Source organism: Bufo gargarizans, chromosome 1, assembly GCF_014858855.1.
Source record: "Bufo gargarizans isolate SCDJY-AF-19 chromosome 1, ASM1485885v1, whole genome shotgun sequence".
Lineage (NCBI taxonomy): Eukaryota > Metazoa > Chordata > Amphibia > Anura > Bufonidae > Bufo > Bufo gargarizans.
The window spans coordinates 701,795,400-701,823,141 of record NC_058080.1 but is presented as its reverse complement, the minus strand read 5'-3'; the positions used below and the strand labels follow the sequence as shown (position 1 = coordinate 701,823,141).

At 45.9% G+C, this 27,742-nt stretch overlaps 1 protein-coding gene across 2 annotated transcripts in view; it reads left to right on the top strand.

The window, feature by feature from the left end:
- The window catches only part of UNC13B (unc-13 homolog B), a 339,965-nt gene that overhangs the window by 47,334 nt on the left and 264,889 nt on the right, over positions 1 to 27,742 (top strand). For both annotated transcript variants that reach the window (XM_044276260.1, XM_044276259.1), the window contains exons 3-4: positions 4,575 to 4,604; positions 20,149 to 20,248. In XM_044276260.1, the coding sequence (XP_044132195.1) occupies positions 4,575 to 4,604; positions 20,149 to 20,248 (130 nt within the window). The remainder of the gene's footprint in view (positions 1 to 4,574; positions 4,605 to 20,148; positions 20,249 to 27,742) is intronic.

Below are 27,742 nucleotides of genomic sequence, written 5' to 3'. Positions count from 1 at the left end.
CAGCAGACCTTCTTCAGGACGTCAGATTGCCATTTGCTTTCCTCCTGTCTTACTGTCTAGCAATCGTTTTCCACTGATTTTCTGCATTTGATCAAAAGTGTCTGTGCAGACTATATGATTCAGTGAAAACTCTCCAAAATACAACCCCATTATAGAGATCAGATTTTCTTTGGCTCTTCCATCATATACTATGCATAATGGGCTCTTCTCTTCGAGCGTCACTGACCTGATCCACTGCCTTCAGTTACACGGGCCTGAAGAATTTTGATGTCTGCCTATAGCCACCACTAGGGGGAGCTGACTGCATACAGATTTATACAGCTCCATTATAAATGTATCTGCAGTTTACTCCCTCTAGTGGTGGCAGAAAGCACATAGAATTTGATCATGTAACTATGGCTGTGTGAAGGGAACGGACCACTATAAAGATATGTTATGACATTTTTAAGCAAACAAAAAGGTGCAAGGTGATCCACCCCAACGCCTGCAGGATTGATTAATATGTAAATGTGATGGCTCCTCTGTGTTCATGCTAGTCATTCGTATTTAAGCGCCATGTTACTTAGTGATTCCCCCGGCTTGTCACACATTGGTCTCCTGTGACAGTCACGTCCCCGGTGGATCTAGGATTCACCTCACCAGTCAGTGATTTTGGCTTCATGCCCGCGTTTTCTGTATTTCCTTGAGTGGAATTGTTGACCCATTTTGCGTTGCACTTGCGTCATGCACTGATCTCCTTCTTGGAACAGTTAGATATTTGCTGCACTTCACTCTGGTTTATTATGTGACAGCTGGAGACACGGATATAAAATTTGCCATAACCATCAGACAGGAAGTGTTTTTTATTTCCAATCTTCTGTATTTTTAAATTTCTTTAACCCTCTAAACCACCTTAGACTACCAGGGATGCAGGCATTTAACCCACTTCACTTCCTCAGACCACCAGGGATGCAGGCATTTAACCCTCTTCACTGCCTCGGACCAGCAGGAATTCAGGAATTTAACCCTCTTTACTGCCTCGGACCAGCAGGGATGCAGGCATTTAACCCTCTAAACCACCTTAGACCAGCAGGGATGCGGGTATTTAACCCATACACAAGTATACTGGCACCCTTTAGTCAAAAGTGGAGAAGCCTCCTTCTTTCGTTTTATGTGTCCTTCCTTTGGGATCCTCTCCTGTGTTTGGCTTCCAAAATTGCATAAAAAAAACCTGAACACCTCCATGGGGAGCTTAGGGTAGGTTCACATTTGTGCTAAATGTACAGTATCTGCCTGCTGGAGTCCCCCAGACCCTGCTTAGCCAGATACAGCCATTCAACCTCCAGACCCAATTGACTATAGTGGGATCTGGCCACTTTCCAGCATGAGTGGTGGCTTACGGCCAGACCAAAAACGCTGCATGCTGGCTAAAACCCGGCACTCTTGCAGGAAACCAGCGGGATCCCTGCTGGATTCCATTGTAGTCCGTGGGGTGTGGCGGTGAATGGCAGTATCCGGCTTGGCCATTTAAACAGAGGTGTGAACCTTCAGACAGACGTATGTTATTTGCGGTTCGCAAATATCTGCATCAGTTGTTCAGCAAAATCTTCTACATGTCTGCAAAAAAACTGAATGTATGTTTCCGTATGTCTTCTGTATATTGCGGAACAGCAAAAAACGGAAGGTATCACTTTAATAAGATTCAAAGGTGACATGACATGGCATTAACTTTGTGGACACGGATCCACAAAATACGGATTGCATACGGAACACATTCCGTGTGCTTTGCGCATTTTTGTGGAACCATAGACTTAAATAGGGCCATGGACCGCATTTTGCGGACAAGTATAGGTCATGTTCTATCTTTTATGTGAACATATGGAAGCAGATAGCACACCGTGTGCTATCCATGGATTTTGCGGAGAAATGAATGCATCTGATCTGCAAAAATGCGGAACGGATGTGGAAAGAAAAATACAGTTGTGTGAATGGGCCCTTAAAGGGATTGTCTCCCTTCAGCAAATGGCATTTATCATGTAATGAAAGTTAATACAAGGCACTTACTAATGTATTGTGATTGTCCATGTTGCTTCCTTTGCTGGCTGGATTAAGTTTTCCATCACATTATACACTGCTTGTTTCCATGATTATGACCACCCTGCAATCCAGCAGCTGTGGTCGTGCTTGCACATTATAGGATGTGCATATTGATGCCTTTCATGACCAGGTCTAGGCAGAAAGATAATTTCTTTATTCGTCACCCATTTGTGACGCGCGTTTTGGCACAAGTGTGTGCATTTATCAAATAACAGGTGATCGTAGCTACTATCACCTGTTATTTGATAAAGGCACACACTTGTGCCGAAACGCGCGTCACAAATGGGTGACGAATAAAGAAATTATCTTTCAGCAAAGAAACTACGGAGTGCTGGTCTTTCTATTACAATTACATGGGGATTTGACCTGTTGACCGCGCACCTGGATCCTAAAAAGAAGCACAGTGCCGTCCATTTGTTCCTAATCAACAGGTCTAGGCAGAGTCACTTTAGTAAATGTGGGCGTATGTATTGTTCTCTTCTATCAGCCATTTTAGGCTGGAAGGAGACTGACCTAAAACTGCTCTTGTGGATGGAAAACGTATCTAGAGCTCTCTGGCTGTATCCTAACTGTACCCCCCAAATAAGCTTTCATTAACTCAATACTGACACCGTTCTTAGTATGCAGTATAGCTCTTCTCTCGGTCAGAGATCCCCTTTAAATGTCTTTGTTGGGCGCCATTATTTTCTCTGTTTCTTGTTCTGTTGCTGCTTGTTGTCTCTCCTCCATGTCCTTGGTCTGATGCCTGATCTTCTGTCTCATGTCAGGAGCTGTCCTCCCCCTTTTCATGCCTGAGACCTGATGGATTTTTCATAAATCAATAGGATACAGGATCGCCCCCAGTAGGGATCTATCTGCTCGGCCCCAGTAGGGATCTATCTGCTCGGCCCCAGTAGGGATCTATCTGCTCGGCCCCAGTAGGGATCTATCTGCTCGGCCCCAGTAGGGATCTATCTGCTCCCTGACTTTCAATGGTGTTCAAGACGGATCCGTCTTGGCTATAGAAGACATAATACAACCGGCTCCGTTCATGACTGATGCATGCGGTTGTATTATTGTAACGGAAGCGTTTTTGCAGATCCATGACGGATCCGCAAAAAACGCTAATGTGAAAGTAGCCGAAGTTGCATTACTGAAATAAATGAACTTTGCACGATATTCTAATTTTTCGAGTTTTAGGCTAGTTTCACACTAGCGTTCGGCTGTCCGCTCGTGAGCTCCGTTTGAAGGGGCTCACAAGCGGAGCCGAACGCTTCCGTCCAGCCCTGATGCAGTCTGAATGGATGCGGATCCGCTCAGACTGCATCAGTCTGGCGGCGTTCAGCCTCCGCTCCGCTTGCAGCGTTCGGGTGTCCGCGTGGCCGTGCGGAGGCGAGCGGATTCGTTAAGACTTATAATGGAAGTCAATGGGGACGGATCCGCTTGAAGATGACACCATATGGCTCAATCTTCAAGCGGATCCGTCCCCCATTGACTTTACATTGAAAGTCTGAACGGATCCGCTCAGGCTACTTTCACACATAGAAATTTTTCTAAGTTATTAATGCAGACGGATCCGTACTGAACGGAGCCTCCGCCTGCATTAATATGATCAGATCCGTTCAGAACGGATCCGATCGAACGCTAGTGTGAAAGTAGCCTTACCTGTATCTGATGGTCCTGGTAGGGATCATGTAACAATTGATGAACATAAACAAAATAACCTTCACCTGTCCCCAGCACTCCGGCTCTCTTCTCCCCCACTTCTGTTCCGTGCTGGACTGCAAGTGACGTGCTGTCTATCCTTGTCCCCGCTGCCAGCCAATCGGTGGCCTTCGTGCTGGCAGCGTTCATGTGCATATGTCTCCAATGAAACCATTAATTAGCTGGCATGTGGATGGCTGGTCACTCCTCTGGTCCAGCAGGGACCATGAGTGGAGAAGGAGGGAGCTCAGTGATGAAATGAAGTCCCAGTGACAGGGACCATATAAAAAGGGGTCCCAGACTCAGAAAACCCCTTTAAGCCCAGTCGCACCTTCCAGGTTCCACACCATAATCTGCATAAAGCCTGTTGACATTCTTCATGGATGAAAATGATCTGTTCAAGAGATGAGCAGGTTCATTCATTTCATGGGAAAAGCCATAGATTCGCCCTGTTAAATGGGACTGATCCTAATGTGGATCCAGCACATCCATGAATATCCGCAGATCCTCCTGATGTGTGGACCTACCCTAGGCGGGTGAAAATCTGCATGGCCTAGTCCTGACCTCTCACGTGGCAGTGTACAAAGTCCTTTGTGAGCGATACACAAGCCCAACGTTTCTAAAGTGCAATTTTAGATGTTTGCTGTGACCGTCCAGTAATCCAGAACATCGGATTGTCTGGCCCCTGTCTGGACAAGGCGGTGCTGGATTGTACTGAAAACGGGAAGAATGGCGTTAGAGACGTGAGACTAGATTTGGGCATCACAAGATCTTTGTATGTGTTTTGCGCTAATTTCAACTTTTTGTTTTTGCAGTTAAAAAGGCCAAACTCCAGGGTCCGCCAGGTAAGAGATTTCTCCTATCTGCATGATATATGTAATGTTCTCACCATAGCCATTTACTGCCAGATATTAAACACCATACTGTGGATGGGCACAAAATCCCCAGAATGGGAAACCCTGGGTATAGCGGTGCCAGCCATTGTTCTTTCACTTGCGCTGTCATGTAGCTGAAAAACTCTCTAGTTGTCAGAAGTCTGGTCCCACACCTTAGCTGTCCCCTTAGTGTTCTGGCTGGGTGGTCATTCGCAGCCGCATAGTCCTGCCTTTGCCTACTTTGTACTTTTCTTTATGATCAGTGCAATAAGGGACCACTAGGGAGTCAGACATTTACCCCTTTTCTTACCTAGACCACCAGGAGTGCAGGCATTAACCCTCATCTCTGTCCTAGACCACCAATCTTGCCGACATTAGCTCCCTTGGACCACCAGAGAAGCTCGCCTGTACCAATAGGGATGTTGGCACAGGCCTACAGCTGACTGCATAGAGCGGTTTACCTGGATGCTGTATGGCACTGTGTATCTGGGTGTCGTCTGTGCGGATAACTATATGGACTCTGTGTGGCGGTATATATTGCTCTGCTCAGTAGTGTCTGACTCACCCAGGTGGACATGTATATGGTGGAGTCAAAGAAGATATCAGTCAGTGGCTGTCCTATGTCTATGCTAAGCATAAAAGCTCACTCCTCCACCAACCTGCAGTCATGTTCTTAGAAATACAGTTAAAAAAATATTTCTACTTGGTGCTAATGACAATATCTGCTGTTAAACCAGGCACCATATATTGCAGGACGAACTGAGCTGAATGTAATGATACCTTTCACTTAGCGATCTTTTGCTTCATTCTGGAGAAAAAAATGCTTTTTAATCCATATGCAAATGAGCAGTTAAGTGCACTGAGGGTGGGCCCGACTACTGTTTGCACCCTTGCTCCCCCTGCTTCCTCTGCCAGCCCTTCCCTCTCGTTCTTGACAGACAGGGCCAGGTTCCTGCATCATCAGCTGTCCTAGCCCTGTCCTCCAAGAAGGAGAAGGAGGGGGCAGACAGAGAAAGCAGTAGGAGCAAGGGTGCACTGAATGGCTTGGGCCCGCCCTCGGTGCACTTAACTGCTTAGCTGCATATGGATTAAAAGTACTTTTTCTCCAGAATGAAGCAATGGATTGCTAAGAGAAAGGTGTTATTACATTCAGCGGTGTCGCCTGGTTTATCAGTGAATTTCCTGCTGGCAGACTCTCTTTAGGCCTGGGCTACAGCGCGACTTTTTGTAGCACGACTAATTAATTTGAACTATTGAATGACATCTGCAGTCCAGGAGCTTGCATTCAACTGAATACGTGAATCTGAACTGCAGCTGTACTTGAAAGGTTGGTATTTTTTATATGGCAGTCTCCAAAGTGACAGTTGATCTTATACGGAATAGAAATGAGCCCTCGGAGATCTCTCCCTGACGCTGTTACCGCACCGTTGATGCAAAAGGGAATTTTGGGTGACTTGTGAATGGGTATATTCGGATATACTGTATTGATCTCCCTTTGCTACTCCCCCTAGTGGTAACCCATACCGTAGTCTTATATGATCTACCTATAGACCTGGATGAATTGTAATGATCTCATTCATAATATATTTATTAAATCCTCTCTTACATGAATATATTAAACCCCTGTATTTACAGACCCCTGTTAATTATAGACATGCAATCTGGTGATTGGAGACCAGCGCATTTGTAAAATATTATGCAGCATGTCCAGGGGAGGAGAGAGGAGTGATAGTAGCAAGAATGGTGGTTGTAGTGGTTACTCACTTTGATGGTCCTCTGGGCCGTGCAGTGACAGGAAGGGCGCACCTTTCTTTCCTTCGGAGCGCACCCTGCTCTTTGGGGTTCTCTGGCCTGATGGTGGTTCAGGGTGCCCTTGATGGTGATAAATGGGGAGAGGTGCAAGGCAAGGTCACATGGCAGCTGCAGATGTCTGTGCAGTGTAGCAGTGCGGGAAATAATAAAGCCAAGTTATTAGCAAAGGGGTCTTTACTAAAGAGCCAAATTCCAGTCATAGTTTCGGCATGCATGGACTGGCAGGGGTTATACCAGTGCACTTTCCATAGATATTACAGGACACTTGGCTGCAGTAATAGTTACCAGACAGTTCTCCTTGCACTGCACTTGTCTAGCATAAGTGTCCAGTAATTGGGTGCAACATTTCTAACCTTCTCTATGCAGTGCAACCACGGGGTGGCCCCCAACATCAATTTTTTTTGTATCTTTTTAACTGGTTGCAATACTCACGATAAACATTTCCACAAATGTAGGATGTGGATATTTTTTTTTTATGCAGGTGAACCGTCTGCTCCATGGGTGTGTCCAGGCACTTATTCCCAGACGCATGGCTGTGGAGACTCAAAGGTCCTATTCAGGCCATCTCTCCACAGGTCATGGTTTAGGGCTGCTTTTTCTGCGTCAGGGCCTGGAAGGATTGCTATCATCGAAGGAAAAATTAATTCCCAAGTTTATCAAGACATTTTGCAGGAGAACTTAAGGCCATCTGTCCACCAGCTGAAGCTCAACAGAAGATGGGTGTTGCAACAGGACAACGATCCAAAGCATAGAAGTAAATCAACGACAGAATGGCTTAAACAGAAGAAAATACGCCTTCTGGAGTGGCCCAGTCATTGTCCTGACCTCAACCCACCCGATTGAGATGTTGTGGCATGACCTCAAGAAAGCGATTCACACCAGACATCCCAAGAATATTGCTGAACTGAAACAGTTCTGTAAAGAGGAAAGGTCAAGAATTACTCCTGACCGTTGTGCACGTCTGATCTGCAACTACAGGAAACGTTTGGTTAAAGTTATTGCTGCCAAAGGAGGTTCAACCAGTTATTAAATCCAAGGGTTCACATACATTTTCCACCTGCACTGTGAATGTTTACATGGTGTGTTCAATAAAAACATGGTAACATTTAATTCTTTGTGTGTTATTAGTTTAAGCAGACGGTGATTGTCTATTGTTGTGACTTAGATGAAGATCAGATCACATTTTATGACCAATTCGTGCAGAAATCCATATGATTCCAAAGGGTTCACATACTTTTTCTTGCAATTGTATTCCAGTAAATGAAGGTTGAGGCGTCTTTGTGCTTCCACCCAATCCCTGTGTGTATCATCACTCTGGTTCTGCATGTTTACTTCTTCCGCAAGCACTAGTTCTGCTTCCAATCTAGCTCTAGTAATCTCAAGTTATTTCCTATGTGACGCTATAGCGTGCATAAGCATACCCTGCAGAACCGCCTTGAAAGCCTACCATTCTACAATAGGGTCTGAGGATCCCTCATTGCAACCCCAGAGGAAAAAAAAACAACAATGCAGCAGCACCCTGCAAATCAGATAAAGTACAATAATGCCAAAAATTATAGTGCTAATGCTACGCTTATTTATAAAGTGAGATGCTTGGCCAATGCATTTTGTACAACCCCAGTAATCAGTCACACCCTGTTGACTGCAACACCTCCAACCACTTACAGTTAAGGCGCCACTGTCTATCTGGAGGTGCAATCTGTTAGACCATGGGCCTCCGCCTAGTTATTGAGCGATCTATTATGGGTAACCTGGGGGCTGAGTCTATCCGCAATCGGATCTAAGACCGCATTATAATCACCCAACATAGTTAGGGGGCAGTCGGTAGGATCGCCACTTTTCCCATTATGTCGTCTAATACGCCTCGCTGAAATGGGGGAGGGATACATAGACCCACTATTACATAATCTATTCCCCGCACCGCAGCAGAAACAATTACGTATGGGCCAGAGATATCTAACTGCACTGAGTGTAACTGAAAAGGGATCGCCTTAGATACAATCACTGAGACTCCTCTAGCATAATTGCTATATATTGCGTGATAGGCAGACCACACCCAAGGTCATTTTAGAGCTAACATGTTCTGCCCTCTCAGGTGAGTCTCCTGCAAGATTACCACATCTAGGTTGTATCCTTTCAGGTAGTTGAAGACAAGGGATCCTTTCACTTTGTCATTAAGCCCCCGGACATTCCTGGAGACAAACCTACAGGTGGCCATTCCAAAAGAGGAACCCTATGAAGCGACATGAGAGGACCCCAGAGTGCCCAGGCCAATCATACCCACATGCACACCACAAAACCCAGGACATAAGCGAACATAACAGATTAACCCATATCAGTATTAGGAATAACCCCCCTCCCTGCCCAGACCCCTTCAACTTATTTGAGCCTAGCATCCCAAACCGTCTATACCAGGCATGCTCAACCTGCGGCCCTCCAGCTGTTGTAAAACTACAACTCCCACAATGCACTGCTGTAGGCTAATAGCTGTAGGCTGTTCGGGCATGCTGGGAGTTGTAGTTTTACAACAGCTGGAGGGCCGCAGGTTGAGCATGCCTGGTCTATACGCTAACCTTCCCTTTATAAATACAGGGAGACACATAGAACATGGACAATCACCAAGTCCTCAGTATTGTCGAACGAATCGAAGGGTCAACGAAGGTGTCCAGTCCATCTGAAGCTTCTCGCCTATAATTCGGCCATCCGTAGGGTGTGCAGTGTCGCGGATACTTGGGAACCCGCGGATGATCAGCCTCTCCTGTCCATCCAGTCAGATGCCTCTTCAGGAGTAGAAAATAATTTAGCAGATTCCCCATCTTGAACTCTAAGACGCGAAGGATATAGCATAGCTTACTTGAGGCACTTCTCTTGTAGTCGTGATCTCACCGCCATAAACTGACGCTTCTGGACCTCTGATGAGAAATCTGGGTAGAATGAGATTCTAGTGTTTGCAAACTTTATCTCTTTCAGCTGGTGACCTGCTGCTTAGTATAGTGTCTCGATCACGATAGTTCATAACTTTCAGATTAAAAGGGCGTGCAGGAGCCCCTGGTGGTAAGGGTCTGGTGGGTATTCTGTGTGCCCGCTCCACAACGAAATTGGAAGACAGATTGATAGGGGCCAGACTTTGTTTAATGAGGTGCTCCGCAAAGTCCTCAGGTGATTGACCCTCAGCCCTTTCCGGAAGGCCCAGAATGCGTACAGTACAGACCAAAAGTTTGGACACACCTTCAAAGAGTTTTCTTTATTTTCATGACTATGAAAATTGTAGATTCATACTGAAGGCATCAAAACTATGAATTAACACATGTGGAATTATATACATAACAAAAAATTGTGAAACAACTGAAAATATGTCATATTCTAGGTTCTTCAAAGCAGCCACCTTTTGCTTTGATTACTGCTTTGCACACTCTTGGCATTCTCTTGATGAGCTTCAAGAGGTAGTCACCTGAAATGGTTTTCACTTCACAGGTGTGCCCTGTCAGGTTTAATAAGCAGGATTTCTTGCCTTATAAATGGGGTTGGGACCATCAGTTGCGTTGTGGAGAAGTCAGGTGGATACACAGCTGATAGTCCTACTGAATAGACTGTTCGAATTTGTATTATGGCAAGAAAAAAGCAGCTAAGTAAGGAAAAATGAGTGGCCATCATTACTTTAAGAAATGAAGGTCAGTCAGTCCTAAAAATTGGGAAAACTTTGAAAGTGTCCCCAAGTGCAGTCACAAAAACCATCAAGCGCTACAAAGAAACTGGCTCACATGCGGACCGCCCCAGGAAAGTAAGACCAAGAGTCACCTCTGCTGCGGAGGATAAGTTCATCCGAGTCACCAGCCTCAGAAATCGCAGGTTAACAGCAGCTCAGATTAGAGACCAGGTCAATGCCACACAGTTCTAGCAGCAGACACATCTCTAGAACAACTGTTAAGAGGAGACTGTGTGAATCAAGCCTTCATGGTAGAATATCTGCTAGGAAACCACTGCTAAGGACAGGTAACAAGCAGAAGAGACTTGTTTGGGCTAAAGAACACAAGGAATGGACATTAGACCAGTGGAAATCTGTGCTTTGGTCTGATGAGTCCAAATTTGAGATCTTTGGTTCCAACCACCGTGTCTTTGTGCGACGCAGAAAAGGTGAACGTATGGACTCTACATGCCTGGTTCCCACCGTGAAGCATGGAGGAGGAGGTGTGATGGTGTGGGGGTGCTTTGCTGGTGACACTGTTGGGGATTTATTCAAAATTGAAGGCATACTGAACCAGCATGGCTACCACAGCATCTTGCAGCGGCATGCTATTCCATACGGTTTGCATTTAGTTGGACCATCATTTATTTTTTAACAGGACAATGACCCCAAACACACCTCCAGGCTGTGTAAGGGCTATTTGACCATGAAGGAGAGTGATGGGGTGCTGCGCCAGATGACCTGGCCTCCACAGTCACCGGACCTGACCCAATCGAGATGGTTTGGGGTAAGATGGACCGCAGAGTGAAGGCAAAAGGGCCAACAAGTGCTAAGCATCTCTGGGAACTCCTTCAAGACTGTTGGAAGACCATTTCAGGTGACTACCTCTTGAAGCTCATCAAGAGAATGCCAAGAGTGTACAAAGCAGTAATCAAAGCCAAAGGTGGCTACTTTGAAGAACCTAGAATATTACATATTTTCAGTTGTTTCACACTTTTTTGTTATATATATAATTCCACATGTGTTAATTCATAGTTTTGATGCCTTCAGTGTGAATCTACAATTTTCATAGTCATGAAAATAAAGAAAACTCTTTGAATGAGAAGGTGTGTCCAAACTTTTGGTCTGTACTGTATGTTATTATTCCTATTTCGATTTTCTGCATTCCCTGTTTCTTTGCACTAAATTACAGTGGATCCCAAGAGATTATCTCTCATCTTTCTTTCAATGACTGTTCGGGGCATCCACCAGATTCAGCAAGGCAGTAACACCCCTTTCTTCCAATAGGGGGGTTCAAGATGGCGGGGCCACATGTCCAGGTCAACCCCCCCATACTGAATGTTCGGGAGACAGCGACTCAGAGGGACCTCCTCACAGCTTTCCCCTAAAGTACCACAGCTCGGATATCCCCTGATCTGGAGCAGCAGTTCACAGGCGGTGCGCCATTCCCTCCCGGCACAGTATGTAGATGTGAGGTTGCCCTGATCCAGTGGGACCCCTCCTGACTCACCCCGTTGCGGGTCCAAAATGGCAGGTCTACGTGGTGGTCACAGTAACTCTGAGAGGCAGCTAGCGCTAGAGAGCCTCTTTGCAGCTCTCCTCAATATCGGTGCAGCACGGGAGCCAGTAGATTCAGGCAGCAGGGGAAAGCGCCATGTGTCACAGCGCAGGGCCAAGGCAGGGGGGTGCACCCGACCAGCGGAGCCGGAGAAGAGGGCAGAACAAAGCCCAAACAAGTCTACCCCAAGGCGGTCAACTTTCTGTTCTTACAAATCCCCCCCCCCCCTCAAACGACTCCTCCCAGCATGCGCTAGGCTTTAGAGTGCATGTCTTTGTCTCCTGTCTGCCTCAGTGTGTCAGCATTTACTGTAGTTCTTGCATTCTGTTCATAAATCACACATATCAATGTACTCGGTTCTCCTCCAGTTATTGAGTACTTAGGATGGACTGAAAGTGAACCTGCGATGTATGGGGGTCTCCTAAAAGAGATCCTCACAGAACAGCGCGCCTCCTCATGTCACATGTCTTATTCCAGCGGTCATGGGTGACCTGCTGTTTGACTAGGCCACGTCTTGAGTGCTCAACCCCTTCAAACTGTTGATTGGCGGGGGTGCCAAGACCCTGACCCCTGAATTGTTTGATATTCATGGCCTATTCATGCACAAAATGTTTCCTGCAGACTGAGAGGGAATCGCTCACATGACAAAACACAATAATTATTAATCCCGTTTAAGCCCCCACTCAGTGGTGTACATGTCTTCTCGTTCCCTTTCCTTTTTTTTCGGTCCTGCACAGATCGCTGTGATGACCGCTCCTGACCACAACTTCTTTCTGCAGAATCCAACACACTAATTTAGTATTAATGCCTCCTTTTATGCCCCTACTTAGTAATCATCCCTATTTAGGCCCCATTAGATGTAGTGCCCACTTTTACCTATAATGCCCCCCCCAGTAATGCTGCATGTGCCCCCCAGTAGGGCCCTCTTCACCCTGCACCTTAGCACTGCTTCATAGGCCTCAGATATTTTGGACTGGAAAATACACAGTGGATCAGAGTCGGAATCAGGAGTCACATAAAGATTTTGCTGAAAATCTGCAGCAGGTTTTTCCGAGATTTTAATACTAATGACCTCTGAATAGGTCATAAGTATCTGATCGGAGGGGGTCCAACATCCGGGACCATCACTGATCAGCAGTTTGGGAAGGCAGCGGTGCTCGCAGTAGGGCCGCAGCCTTCTCCGTGCTCACCAAGCACTGCGCCGTACATTGTATAGCGGTTGTGCTGGTATCGCTCTCAGCCCCATTCACTTCTATGGGGTTGAGCTGCTCCTAGGCCACGCTAAGAGAAGGCCGTGGTACTACTGTGAGCACTGCTGCCTTCTGAAACAGCTGATCGGTGAGGGTCCCTGGTGTCAGACCCCCTCTGATCAGATCCTGATGACCTTTTCAGAGTATAGGTCATCAGTATTAAAATCTCAGAAAACCCCTTTAAAGGGGCATTACCATTGAAGACCTATATGGTATATTGCAACACGCCAGACCTGCAGGGTATAGACGAAGTGAGGTCAAGGTTATGGGCAATCGAGGGTACTCACTATATTTGAAGAACCCTGGGCAGGCGCGTGGCAGTGAAGGAGAGGTAGACACGGTTCCTCTGGGGCACGCTCTGTAGATAGGGACCAGGCCTGATGGTGGATGAGGTGCCCTGGATGTTACAGGTATTTTGTGTGCCTGGGGCAAGGTCCCTGTGGTATTCGTGACGCCAGTGCCTTTGGACGGTGGCACGCCGGTTGGTGGTTGGAATGATGGAGGTACACAAGTATATAGTGAACCAAACGTAACTTTACTGAACAATCCAACTTTGTACAGCAGGTAGTAGTACAGTCCTTGTATCACAGTTCCACAAGTAGGCTTATTCACACAATGGCAGGTAATAGTCATGCAAGATACGCAGAGGGTAAACTTTACAAGCACTCAGCAGCAGGTTGTACCTTTCCTCAGAATCAATGTACACTGTCCTTTCTAGAACTCCTGCTCTGGCTTTATCTCCCAAGGCCCGGATGCCTAAAGGGTGGCTTAAATCCTTGGTTATTATCTTCCTCAGGTATTAGATTCTTGCTGCACTTTCTAGTGTAATCTGCCCATCAGGGTTACGTAGCTTACCCTGGATCGCCTTCCCCTGTAAGGTGGATAACTGTGGGTTTCTCCCAGGAGGTTGGGTCCTGCGACTGGGGTGTCTTCAGAGCTAACTTAGGCTCTCTTGTTCTCAGGCAAGCTGGAGCTTCTCAACAGCCTCCTGGACATCACTAGCAGCCAGGGCTATCCAGCTGCATGTCAGGAGCAGGCTTCTTAACCTCTGTCTTCTCAGACTCCTGACTCTGCACTAACTCTCCCTGTCTGGGCCTGGACATTTATACTAGGGGCACCCTATCTCCCTCTAGTGTTTGGGATGTCTAACTACACCCAACTAGGCCTGCTGTTACATCATACAGGGGTACATTGCATATAAAAGCACATTAGAACATACATAAAATGCACAATTAAATATAACACTTCTGTTCATTGTGAGTAGGAGTAACGCACACACCAATTGACCCTTGTGTAGTGCCCACCCCTACCTAGTGGGACACTACAATATCAGCATGCCGTAAATGTCCAATAGGTGTGGGGACCTCTGGGAACCGCTCCCATCTCAAGAATGGGGTCCAGGAGTGAATAGAGAGCATGCTGTGCATGTGCCGTCCCCAGCCACCCCCCCATTCACCCGTATGGGCCTTTACAAAATAGCCAAGTGCTGTCTCAACCGTTTTGATATTCCTTAAGGCGTGCCCCTGTGTTTGCCAAGTCTTTTGTGCCGTCCGGCAGTCGCCGGCACTTCTGCTGTTGGGAATTTGATGCAGTGTGTGCGAATGGGGGAAGCAGAATGATTTCTGTGGTCAAATCCGTGTCTGTTTTATGGACAGGACAGAAGATTTGCCTAATGAGGGATAGGGCATAGTGAGCGGCTCTTTCACTGCTTCCAGCCTTCTGCATTGGACTGAAAGCCTCTGGTAAAACCCATAGCAACAATTCACATGCAGCAGATTGAAAACCTGGAGCACATGTCAGCCTAGGGGGGGTATTCACACGACCATATGTATTTTGCGGTCTGCAAAACACAGATACTCAAAATACGGACGTCCGTGTGATGTCTGTGTTGCATCAGTTTTTTTTCTGACTCATTGACTTCAGTGTTTTCCGTGTGCTTTCCACATGCATATGTTTGTACATGTCCTGTTAATGGCCTCAAAATGTGATTCACGGACGCATTGAAGTCAGTGGTTCCGCAAAAAAGAACAGATGCAACACTGATGTTACACAGCCCGGTTCCGTGTTTACCCAACTGCAAAATACATACATCCGTGTGAAAGCATCCTTAGGTCTCATGCACAAAATCGTAAATCATGGATCTCGGCCGTGTGCGTGCTGCCATGTTTTATTCTCAAACTGCTCTAGAAATGTCCTGTCGTTGTCTGCAAAACGGACAAGAATAGAACATGTTCTACGTTTTTTGCAGGGCCGCGTAACAAGCCTACGGATGCAGATAGCACATGGTGTGCATCCGATTCGAAGTGAATGGGCCCGCATCTGATTCGCGTCCAAATGCGGCTCAGATGCGGAACAAACATACGGCCATGTGCTTGAGGCCTTAGGCAAAGTTTTTCTTTCTCCGCAGTGTGTGGATGGGCTTTCTCAAATCGGACAAACCAGAGCGGGCGTGCCCCAGTCCATGAACCGCAGCAGCTGCGGGGCCTGCTCTGGTGTGTTCAGTATGAAGGAAGTCCTCTGCTGGGTCATCTGAAGGCCAGCAGGACTCCATACCACACACTGCTGGCTGACGTTGCTCCCAGATGTCACCTCCGCGCCTGAGTAATTGCTCTCCGCACCCGGCAATAACTGACAAGCTGTTTCTCGCCCATAAATCTGCCTTATTTTTGGCAGGGTATTTAATTATACATACAGGCAGAAGCGTGAAGTGCTGAGCGTGGCGGTGAAATACCTCCCAGCCGTCATTTACAGGTAATGGATTTTGCGTCCAATCAAAGGCTCCACCCACCGCGAAAAAAGAAGAGTTAACTAGCTCCTATCCCGGGAATCCGAGGCTGTGACTGCATTGATTTCAGTCGGTCTTGTCTCTATGGATGACGGACTCTCCTCCTGCTTATAGGGATTTCCCAGGCTCCTCAGGATAGCTCATCAATATTCGATCACTGGGGGTCCGACAATCAGGCGATGAGCTGTAGTAAAGTGGCGCGGCCACTGCAGTTTGAACGCTGCGGTGCTGGTTCCATTTACAGTGCTAGTTCTGGCAACTGCAGGAAACAACGGATCAGTGGTGGTGATGCCGGGTGTCGGACCCCCACAGATTGGATATTGATGACCTATCCTGAGGATAGGTCATCAATATGTGTAGCCTGGAAAATCCTTTAAGCAGGTGAGTCCGTCATCACAATGAGACAAGACCCACTTGAAACAATCCGACCATAGGCTCGTCTTTTTGTGATATGAGCTAGTTATTTTTTTTGTTTTTTTTATGGGCATGAAAAAGGATGACATACGGTACTGATGACATATGGAGGGAAAAAAATGACAAATGGAGCGCAGTCGGAGACCAGACTGATTCTACGTGGTTGGAAATTTGGCGTTTTTTAGCAGACAGAAAACGCGTCCATGTTCTATCACTGAATGAGAAGGCTTTACACATATATGCATAGCGGTTACTTAGCCCTAAGGCCCCTTTCACACGAGCGTGACTGATTGATTAGGTCCGGAAAACTCGCACCATTTTGCAAGCAAGTTCAGTCAGTTTTGTCTGCGATTGCGTTCAGTTGTTCAGTTTTTTCTGCGTGGATGCAATGCGTTTTGATGCGTTTTTCATGCGCCTGATAAAAAAACGGAAGGTTTACAAACAACATCCCCTAGCAACCATCAGTGAGAAAAACACCGCACCCGCACTTGTTTCCGGATGCAATGCGTTTTTCACTGAAGCCCCATTCACTTCTATGGGGCCAGAGCTGCGTGAAAAACGCAGATTATAGAACATGCTGCGATTTTCACATAACACAGAACTGATGCGTGAAAATGTGTACACAGACCCATTGAAATGAATGAGTCAGGATTCAGTGCGGGGGCTATGCGTTCGCTAAACAGTTTCCAGGCAAGTAACACGAGTGAGAATACAGACCAGAGAGGTGCCGCAACGAGAGCCCAGTGGTCTGTATTGTGACTCGTGTTACTTGCCTGTAAATTGTTTTGCTTTGTGTTTTTTGTTACTATTCTGCGTCTATGGTTTAGGCGTCAGGTGCTCCCTGACTTTATATACTGCTAAGGCCTGTTTCATGCTTGCATTGTGGCTTTCCGGTTTTGAGATCCGGCAGAGGATCTCAAAACCAGGCCAAAAGCAATCCGTTTTATCCCCAATCATTGTCAATGGGGACAAAACGGATCAGGATGCATTCCGTTCTGTTTTGTTGCATTTTTTTAACCGGACTCAAAACTGCTGCAAGCTGCGGTTTTGTGCCCGGTCTGCCAATCAAAACAAACTGGATCTTTTTGTTATATAAAAAAAATGGATACTGCGCCCATTGACTTAACATCTTTAGATTTAATACAACCACATCTGGCCAAAACAAATGCATCCGGGTGTATTAAATGGCACGTATCCGTTTAATTCCTGTTTTGAAATCCTCTGCCAGATCTCAAAACCGGGATCACAAGTGTGAAACAGGCCTAAGGCCGAATGCACACGGCCGTGAGCGGTCCGTGGAACCGCGGCCTGGATTCCTGCTGAGAGCAGGCGCGCACGGCGTCATTGGTTGCTATCATACCAGTGTATTACTGTATTGCGGCAGCAGGGAGCGCACGGCGTCATAGCAACCAATGACGCCGTGCGCTCCTGCACTCAGCAGGAATCCAGGCCGCGGTTCCACGGACCGCTCACGGCTCATGAACAACGGCCGTGTGCATTCGGCCTAACACGGTTGCAAGTATTGCATTTATTTAGTGATTCTAAGTATTAAAGGGATTCTGTCACCAGGATTTCACTTACTGAGCTGTTAACATGACCACATCAGTCTTCACAATTTATATTACAATATACTAGTATTACTGCGCTGTGTCTTGTAATTTGTCTATAGAATCCCTTTAAGTCGATAGTCTATATGGCATATTGTCTGTCCGGTCGGGATTTTTGATTAATTTTTTGGTGTATTTTTTGATGATGAATTAATAAAGATGTGTTTATTTTGGTATCACTTATGGCTAAGTGTGGTTGTCTTTGTTAGTTTTGGAGTATGTAATAATGATACCCTACTGTTTTTTTCAAAGTTTATGTGACAAAGACCATTGGTTATCGGTTTAGACGTGGCGGTTCCAGTAAAAAATCTCCATGAAAGTTGCATTTTACAAGCCACATGAAGCTGAACAGCAGTTTTGTGATAAAATCCACGTGAGGTTTTTTACACCTTTTAGGGCTCATGCACACAAATTTATTTTCTTTCCATGTCCGTTTTTTTGTGGAGTGTATGTGGAAACATTCATTCATTCAATGGGTCCCCCAAAAAAAGAAGTTACTCTGTGTTCATTCCGTTTCCGTATTTCCGTCTTGGAAAAAAATAGAACATGTCCTATTATTGTCCGCATTACAGACAAGGATAGTATTGTTCTATTAGGGACCAGCTGTTCCGTTCCGCAAAATACAGAATAAACATGGACGTCATCTGTATTTTTTGCAGACTGCAAAATACATACGGTCGTGTGCATGAGCCCTTACTTTGCTACGTTTCTGCAATGCGGTAATGCTGTCACAGTAATAGTGGTTTTTACAATGTGGTTTTTGTTGTCTTTTTTTTTTTTTCCCCTCTAAGACTCCTCTGCAGCATGTAAACCCAGCGTGAAGGTCAGGGGGCCTCTGCGGCCTTCAGGATGTGCACCCCTCTGCCTTCGGGTCTTCCCTATGCTGTAGGCTTATCTGGGCTTTCCATCTCTGAGGACTTTTTTAAGGATTGTCCAGGACAGATAACATCCATATTCATTGTATAGCTTGTAAAAAATGAAAGGGGCTTTCCAGCTAGAAACATAAATACTAAAGTTGTTGCTCCCCACTTGTAAGACCTGCATAGACTTTGAATAGAAACCTAGAATGTGTCGGCAGATGAGAACCATTTGGCCCATCTAGTCTGCCCAATAATGGATCGGCAGGGTGCTTGCTTGACTGCCGCCCTATTCAAACTTCTCCTGTCGGTGCTCAGGGAACTGTGGTTGTCAGAGCCCCACTTTTATAGCATGTCACACCTGTCCTGTGGATAGGTGACATATACTCCTGATTCAACAATGTTTTCCTTTTTAAAGGGTTTCTACCACCAGAAATTCTGTCATGTAGCTGACTGACATTAGCGATGCGCTTGTCCCTGCAGCCGTTCTGATAAAGTAAGCACTTTTTTACAATATGCTAATTAGCCTCTGGGTGCTATGTGGGTGTAAAATCAGCACCCAGAGGCTCCGTCTACTCACCCTTTATCCCACCCAGGTCCCCTGTTCTGCCCGCCCCGCTCCTCTTAATTGATGTCACTGTTCCCTGCATCGCAGACAAAATCCCGCGCCTGCGCCGCTCACTTCTATATTCGGCGCAGGCGCAGTGAGTGAATGATGCAATCCTGGTGCCGGATTCCTCACTGCGCCTGCGCCGACTAAGTCACCGTGAGGAAGCCGGCATCAGGAGAGCGGCCTTCACTCACTGTGCCTGCGCCGAAGACAGAAGTGAACCGCGCAGGCGTGGGACTTCGTCAATGATGCTGCGAACTGTGGCATCAATCAAGAGAAGTGGGGCGGGCAGAACAGGAGACCTGGGCGGGATAAAGAGTGAGTGGACGGAGCCTCTAGGTGCTGATTTTACGCCCACATAGCACCTAGAGGCTCATTAGCATATTATATTATAAAAGTGCTTTTTTTGGTACCAAAACGGCTGCAGGGACAAATGTTAGAAACCTACTGTTATGTAGTGCTGACATTAGCGCATCGCTATATCAGTCAGCTACATAACAGTATTTCTGGTGGTAGAAACCCTTTAAATGCTGGTAAAAAAATAAAAAAACAATAGTGAAAAATACAAACATACATAGCATTAGTATGGCGCCAACTGGTGTTCAGTTTCTAGCAAAATGTGCTGCTGGTCACGTATGCTCAGTCACTCTCTGCATAGTGATCCTCTGTTCATCCCAGGAAAACCATTAGAAATAGCCTTCGGCCCCATTATCCCAGCAGAACAGCCAATAGAAACAGCCTTCTGCTCTGCTTGTCAGAGGGGAAGTAAGAAGGGACTTTATTGTCAGCTGCCAGAGGGGGAAGGAGATGGATTCTAGAAGCAAAACATGATGAAAAATGTATTTCTTTCTTCTAGAAACGCATATTAGTATAATTTCAGGACTTTTGATATGACCCTGTTTCATAACTGTGACCTTTCTGTCTTCTCTCCTACAGATAAATTCAATACTTATGTGACTTTAAAAGTCCAAAATGTGAAGAGCACGACGGTAACTGTGAGAGGAGACCAGCCCTGCTGGGAGCAAGACTTCATGTTGTAAGTACAGTACCCTCGTCCGCCTGGGTTACATTGGAGGTGATGACCATTTTATTTCACTGTGCATTGCCATAGGTTGCAGGATCTGCCTGATCTTAGTGCCCCCCAGGACGGCACTGTATTAATGTTTGAAGGGGTTTTTGAGGGTCTGAGAGAGGACCTCCATTTCAGGCTACTCCATCTCAAATGTTTAGTTCCTTGATGATAAATCGATGATGAGAGATCCCTTTGGTGGGATTGCAGGTTATTGATACTACAGAGGAACAGATCCACTAATGATTTGCCTATTGGAATCACTGAGTGGGCCTCAAGAGCGGAACTCGTAATTGTGCTGGTTATCCAATTCTTTATTGAGTTAGTCTCCCACATGTCACTGCAGTGCATTGTGGGATATGTACTGTTCTGTATATTTCTGTACCAAGCCAGCAGGGGGCGGATGTGAGCTCTTACAACATGAGAGCTAGGTAGAAGAACCACATTTGACAGCCCCATTCTAGCTGTCGGCCTCCTTAGTAGTAAGCTGATGATGGACACTCCTGTGGTTCCTGTCCATCTGTTATTTCTGAATAAAGCACTTGCAAATGGTCCTTCCTGTAGCTGAAATGAAGCACCATTGCTGCATGTAATGCCGTAGTCTAGTGGTCCTTCAGAGTGAGGGTGACTCTTTTCAGTTGATAGGTGCAGCTCTGGAGAAGAGGTTATGTCAGCACCAGGGCCACGGGATCCAAGGTTTAACGAGTTTTGTGTCCAAGTCGTCAGCTGGCGTGCTCCTGCTGTGTAAATTGAGTCACTGACCAAGCACACTTGTCATATTTACCATGACGTCACCCCGGATCACACCAGCATTATAAACATTGGCAGCCGCCCTGGGTGACTTCATAGGTAAATATGGACATATCAGGTTATCTACAGCAGGGAATGCCATTAGGTGCCGTCTGGTCCAGTCCAAGTTCTACACCCTCCTGCTTACCATGTACGTTATCTGTGATGAAGCTGACACGAAAGAGGGTCTCCTCATTCAATGAAAAAAAGGAAAGGTGCAGGTGATAGGTTGCAATACATTTCCAATAAATTTTTGTTCGACAAATTTTGAAAAGTGATGAGAAACGTGAGCGTGGTCTTCAAGGACCAGTATTAATTTTTTAATATATGGCTCACACTAGGAAAAAACAAAAAAATGTCCATACTCTACCTCACTGATTCTCCACTTGATCATCCCGACTCCATACACCAAAAATGCTGGAAAGGGTAACTCAACCATCTCGGCCTTTCAGGTGAAGTATCTGTTATCCGTGGCTAGTACTGGACCACTGGTGCAGAGCAGGGTCTAGACACAGAGTTTAAGATTTTGGGTTTACACAGGTTAGTTGATGGCTAGCTGTAGGTGACCTGGACCCTCTGGATCAAAGCCATTGGCCAAGTTATTTCAGAACTCGAGGTGAAGGCACATTTGCACTGACTTCACTTTCTCACATTTTTAGCGCATTCTTCTCTCTCTGCCTGGGTCTTCTGGCTTGACGAGAGGAGGAATTTTTATTGCCCGGGCCGTAATGGCACAAATTTACTTTATTTTTTTTTATGTCCCTGTGTGTTCACCGATGCAGCTCCCATATGGGTTCCCTCCTGTAGGTCTGGGGGTAGGACCATCTGGTTCCTCATCCCCCTGCCACCTTTTGGCTCCCCTTCTGGGGAAGACAGATCTAGACTTGGGCTGCCACCCTAGGTTTTTGCCTGGAGCCTAGGTGGAAGCCGGCTCAATACTGGGCCTTCCTTAGCTTTGGCTGAAGATGGCCACCTTTCCCCAACCGTTTTAGGGCATTCTGGCTTGTGATAGACCACATCCTTGTGTACTTTTTTCAAAAAGATCGCTGGCTGAATTGGGTCACTGCTATGGCTAGTGATTAGCTGAGTTGGGGGGTTCCTGCCAATTCTGGCATGTCGATCTAGACACCAGAAAGTGGTGAGCAGCTGGGATGGGTGTGGATGAGTATAATTTTTTTTTAACCTTCTAGAACCTTCTAGGAAAAATAATTACCAGTGGACAAGGTCTTTTAAACCCTGAAAGTCCCTCAAATGTTGGCAAGATCTCTCACCTAACTAAGTCAATTCTCTTTGCTCTGCACTGTTGAGGGACAAGCCCCCTGAAGTAGCTGTCTGCAGATGAGATACTGGCTTGTCTATAATACAAAATTATGTCTCAAGGTATGTTTTAATAATCGAAAATTAATTTAAAGGATAGCGACCTTCCAACTGCTGGCACCATAGGTACAACTTTCTTTTCTTTTTTTTTGGAAATGGCTATTTTGCGTCCAACTCTCTCCTTTACTTAGACTAGTGAAAATCTATGTAGGAATTTATGTTCTGTAAGTTATGTGCTGCCATCTAGTGGTCACTTACTTAAGCTACAACATTATATGCAAAAAAAATAATATGTAAAAAATTATTTTAAATCAATCTGTTGATTTAAAGCTGTACTTCCCGTCCTCTGCCCACCTGTATTATTTACTAATGTCTCAAAGGCAGTTTAGTTACTAATTACTAGTTAGTGTCTAGAGTTTGGTGGGCGACGTGAGAAAAATGATATAACATACCTTCAGTGGGTCTTGATCTACTCCGTTCTGACTTGTGGAGGATCATAAGGGGAATGGTGTGAGGCAAAAGACTGTTCTTACGTGGTTGGTTGTGGTGATATAACACTTTTTTATTTTTTTATGCAGAAGACCACCTCCCCGCCCTACCCCTTTTCCTTTTATTTATTTTTTGGGTGTATATCGGTCGCAGATTCAGTCGCAAATAGGATTTACGGCTGAATCTGTTACTTCTTCCCCATCCACACCACCTACGCCAGTACTATAAAAGGGGTCATGACGGGCCGGGGCCACCGGCCTGTCTCATTTATCGATTTCTACTCCTGTTTTAGAAAAAAAAGGGATGCAAATGAGCTCATAACAAGTTCTGCCTCTAACACCACCAGATGTAAGGCAGCTATCCTATAGGTCAATGTTCGGCCCTTTTAAATAGGTCTTGAGACATGACCTGGATATTAAATAAGCCAGCATCTCATCTGCAGACAGCTGTGATGATTGTCCCTCATCAGTGCAGAGCAGAGAGCTGGGTGAGAGGCCAAGTCCTTTTCTTCCCAGAATTCCAGGAAAGGAAGACAGAGGGGCGGTCCTTCACACTGCATGCCTGCATTAGGCTTCAGAGTGAGGAGGCGTGTCTCTCAGTAATCCAATCTGATTGGCTGGCAGGGAGCTGCTGGCTACAGCAAGTTTGTATGTGACCTGAGGGAATGCAGTTTTGGCCTCAGAGAACTGGCAGAGGAGCCATCTTAAGAAGATCCTCATAATGTAGCATTCAAAACAGCCGTAACTAAGGGGAAAACTCAAGGAAAACAGTGGTAGGTGAAGAAAGTAAAGATGGCTTTATGCATAATGCTGCTGCAGCAGTAACATATGCTCAAATAGATTTTTTTATTAAAATATGACAGTTATCCTTAAGTCTCCTCACACTGACTTAGTCGCTCTTTCTCCAAGGAGAGATAGTACCCCCTACTTCTATTTTAGGCATAGAAAATGATCTAAACCTACGCCAGCAAGGGAGCTCTGCATAACTTAGGCGCATCAAGCGCTAGCGCAGGGTTATTAAGACGCTGGTCTTATTAAATGACCCCATTAGTGTATAAAAAAAACATAATAGGCAGAAAGAGAAGCACTAAAAAAAAAAAAAAATTATTGTAATTTAGGCCTCTTTCACACGGGCATCCTGGATTTGCTCCGGATGCGTTGTGTGTGCATTGCGGGAAAACCGTGCGAGAAGGCACGTAATTGCAGTCAGTTTTAACTGCAATTGCGTTCGGATGTTCAGTTTTTTTTTCTGCGCGAGTGCAATGCGTTTTGCACGCGCGTGAGAAAAAACTGAATGTGGTACCCAGACCCGAACCCGGACTTCTTTACTGAAGTTTGTGTTTGGGATCAGTGTTCTGTAGATTTTATTTTTTTCTCTTATAACATGGTTATAAAGTAAAATAATAGCATTCTGAATACAGAATCCTTACTAAAATGTGCCTTGAGGGGTTAAAAAAATAATGTAAATAAAATAACTCACCTCATCTTCTTGTTCGCGAAGCCGGCATCGTCTTCTTTCTTCTTCTTTCAGGACCTGCCAAAGGACCTTTAAAGGGAACCTGTCGCCTGGATTTTGTGTATAGAGCTGAGGACATGGGTTGCTAGATGGCCGCTAGCACATCCGCAATACCCAGTCCCCATAGCTCTGTGTGCATTTATTGTGTAAAAAAACGATTCGAAACATATGCAAATTACCCTGAGATGAGTCCTGTATGTGAGATGAGTCAGGGACAGGACTCATCTCAGGTTAATTTGCATATGTATCAAATAGTTTTTTTTACACAGTAAAAGCACACCGAGCTATGGGGATTGGGTATTGCAGATGTGCTAGCGGCCATCTAGCAGCCCAGGTCCTCAACTCTATACACAAAATCCAGGTGACAGGTTCCCTTTAAGTGAGTGCGGTGACGTCAGCGCAGGTCCTGCTGAATGAAGATAGAAGAAGAATGCTATTATTTTCCTTTATAACCATGTTAGAAGGGAAAAAAATAAAATGAATAGAAACCTAAACCCGAACTTCAGTGAAGAAGTCTGGGTTCGGGTCTGGGTACCACATTCGTTTTTTTTCTCACGCGAATTCAAAACGCATTGCACTCGTGCGGAAAAAAAACTGAACACAATCACAGTCAAAACGCGCGGTTTTCCCGCAATACACACACAACGCATCCAGAGCAAATCTGTGACACCTGTGTGAAAGAGGCCTTAGAGTAGAGGTGCCTCACCACACCGCTGCTATTTCAGTGTTTGACTTGAAATTAACATTTTTTTACACTTGACTAAAAACTCCCACGTCCCACAGACTGCTGTACAGCGGAGCAGTCTGTTAAATAGATTTTACACAGCCCTCCCCTGCTTCACGCGGCCCACCCCCTGCCTTCATTCACGTTCTATTTGATTATGTAGATTGTATGGCGGCGGGTGATGCGTACTGATGCTGGAGCGGGCGAGCCTGCCCACTACCCAAGTTCTTTTGCACTCCTTTTACTGCGTCGACTGTCTGGAAGGTCACTTTAAATTCGTAAACAGCTGATCAGCGGTGGTCCCGGGTGTCGGACCCCCACTGATCAGATACTAATGACCTATCCATAGGAGTCGTCTCAACAATGATTTCGAGCAGAACACTTGTTCATTGAGTGTTCTGTGGCATTATTTCATGGGCCGATTATGGGGAATGAGCGTTTATAGTAACGAGCCAACAAAGCAGGGAGATTACAGCTCTGAAGCGCTGCAGTAGAGGTCCAGCTCAATGTTACCTGTTGTGTTCTGTCTGATTGGATAGCGTTTGGGGGTGGAGTGAGGATGGGAGAACAAGGACTGTGACTAGTTTGGAGGTTGAGGGAGGGAGGATGGGAGAACGAGGACTGTGACCAAAAGGAAACCAGCTTTCTGACTACTTTGGGAGATTGAGGGAAAGAGAGGCGAGTCGGAAAGTGATTGCTGGAGGTGATGGGGAACAAGCTCTCTGACAGTGTTGGACATTGCTGTAAACCCCCCCCCCCCCCCCCAAATGGTAACACACATCTGGACCTTCACTGTAAACTGCTGGTAATTCAGTCATAAAGTTCTAGTAGGAATCATAGAGGAATGACACAGCATAGTTTCATAGTCTGCAATTCTTACATGGGGAATGCAAGTAGTTACTAAAGCAGACCTGTGAGGAGAGGTTACAGATCCTCTCTGATCCCACTAATCTATCCTCTACAGATTAAAGCCCAGCACAAAGCGGCGTGCATGTACTGCACATGGCCACTATGAGGCGCTGCAGAGCGGTGGTCAAATAATTCTTAGTCGCATTGGTGACCATTTTGGTCGCCGTTTTCACTGATTTCCTTACACTGAAACTATTGATAAATTGCGCCCATTATGTAAATCTTCAGCTTTCACACCAGTCCTTGACCACAGGAGCTCACAATCTAATTTTACTATCTCATATACTTTGCGGCAGAGCAAACTAAAGGGGTGCTCCACTCTAGACAAACCCCACTTGTAAGAAGCTGAAGTGTCTGTCTGGACCCCCAACGATCAAACATGTCAGTAAGTGTTTGTTTCACTGCAGTGCCATTGCAGGAAATAAAGGGGTCTTCCGGGACTGTAAAATTATTGCCCTAACCTTATGATAGGTCATCACTATCTGATCAGTGGGGGTCTGACACTCCGCATCCCCATGATCAGGGGTTGCAACTGCTGCTGAGCATTAAATCAGCACAGCTCCATACACAACGTAGTGGCCGTGAGTGGTACTGCAGCCCTGTACCCATTTAAGTGAATTGGAGCAGCACCGCAGTAGTTCTTTAGTTTTCTCCCAGGATGGATTTTTTTCCTCCTCTGCTTCAGTATTGCAGGATAATGGGCTGAACTGGATGGACCAATGTCTTTTTTTCATTATTATAAGCTATGTTATGACTTTTCTGCATCAGATTACCATTAATCATCATGGTACTATTATTTTCTTCCACTTCTTATATACATTTGTATATCCGCCATCTGTGCTGGGGAAGGTCCTAGCTGCGGTAAAGTCGCAGTCTGTCCTTTGCGGTGTTTGTTTTCCATTAGCTGCAGCAGTCAGTGATCTGAGGCCTGGTAACTGAAGAGTACCCCCAGTATTACGGAGTTCTTGCACAGCAGGAGAGGCCTCTGCCATTGTACCGTTACTTTAGTAACATGAATGCTCATCTTCTTGCCATGATCACGGGTAAGCCTCTGTCCACAATCCCGGATTCACTTGGTCCCCTATGCTTTACACTGCAGCTCTGCTTGTTTAGATTGTCTGCTATGCATAAGCAAGGCTATGGATAGAGAGCGGACCTGCTGTGCTTGTGGTATACATAGCAGGCAATGTGGACAAGCGTTTTTCTTCTGAGCTTTTATGCTCTGCGACATGTGAATACGTACTGAGGACTGCTCCACTAAATACACTGTTGGGTCCAGTGCCCGTAAGGAGGCAGAGTCTTTGGGGCACCCTAGTTTTCAGAGCCAGTTCGAACCCCCTCCCATTTAATTCAGGCTATGGGTAGATGTATTCTGAATGATCTCCGGAGGCGACCATCAGGGTGTACGGAAAAGCTGGGAGAAAGAAATGAAATCAGAAGTAAAAGAAAGTAACTCTGATTTTAATTTAGATTTGAATGGTGATTATATAAGGAGGTGTTCCCCTATTAAGCGTGAGGAACTCACCTCTGGACATTTCCGGACGTCATGGCTGTGCTGCCGGCCTCCATGATGTGACAGGACATGATTTTGTTCCCTTGTGGACAGTGATGGATGACAAGTCTTCTCCGCTGAAGGTCCTGGGGTCCGTCACCCTTGTTTTCCTTGTCTTTCTAGTTTGATGTGTTTTATGATGCAAAGAATGACTAGATTGTAAGAC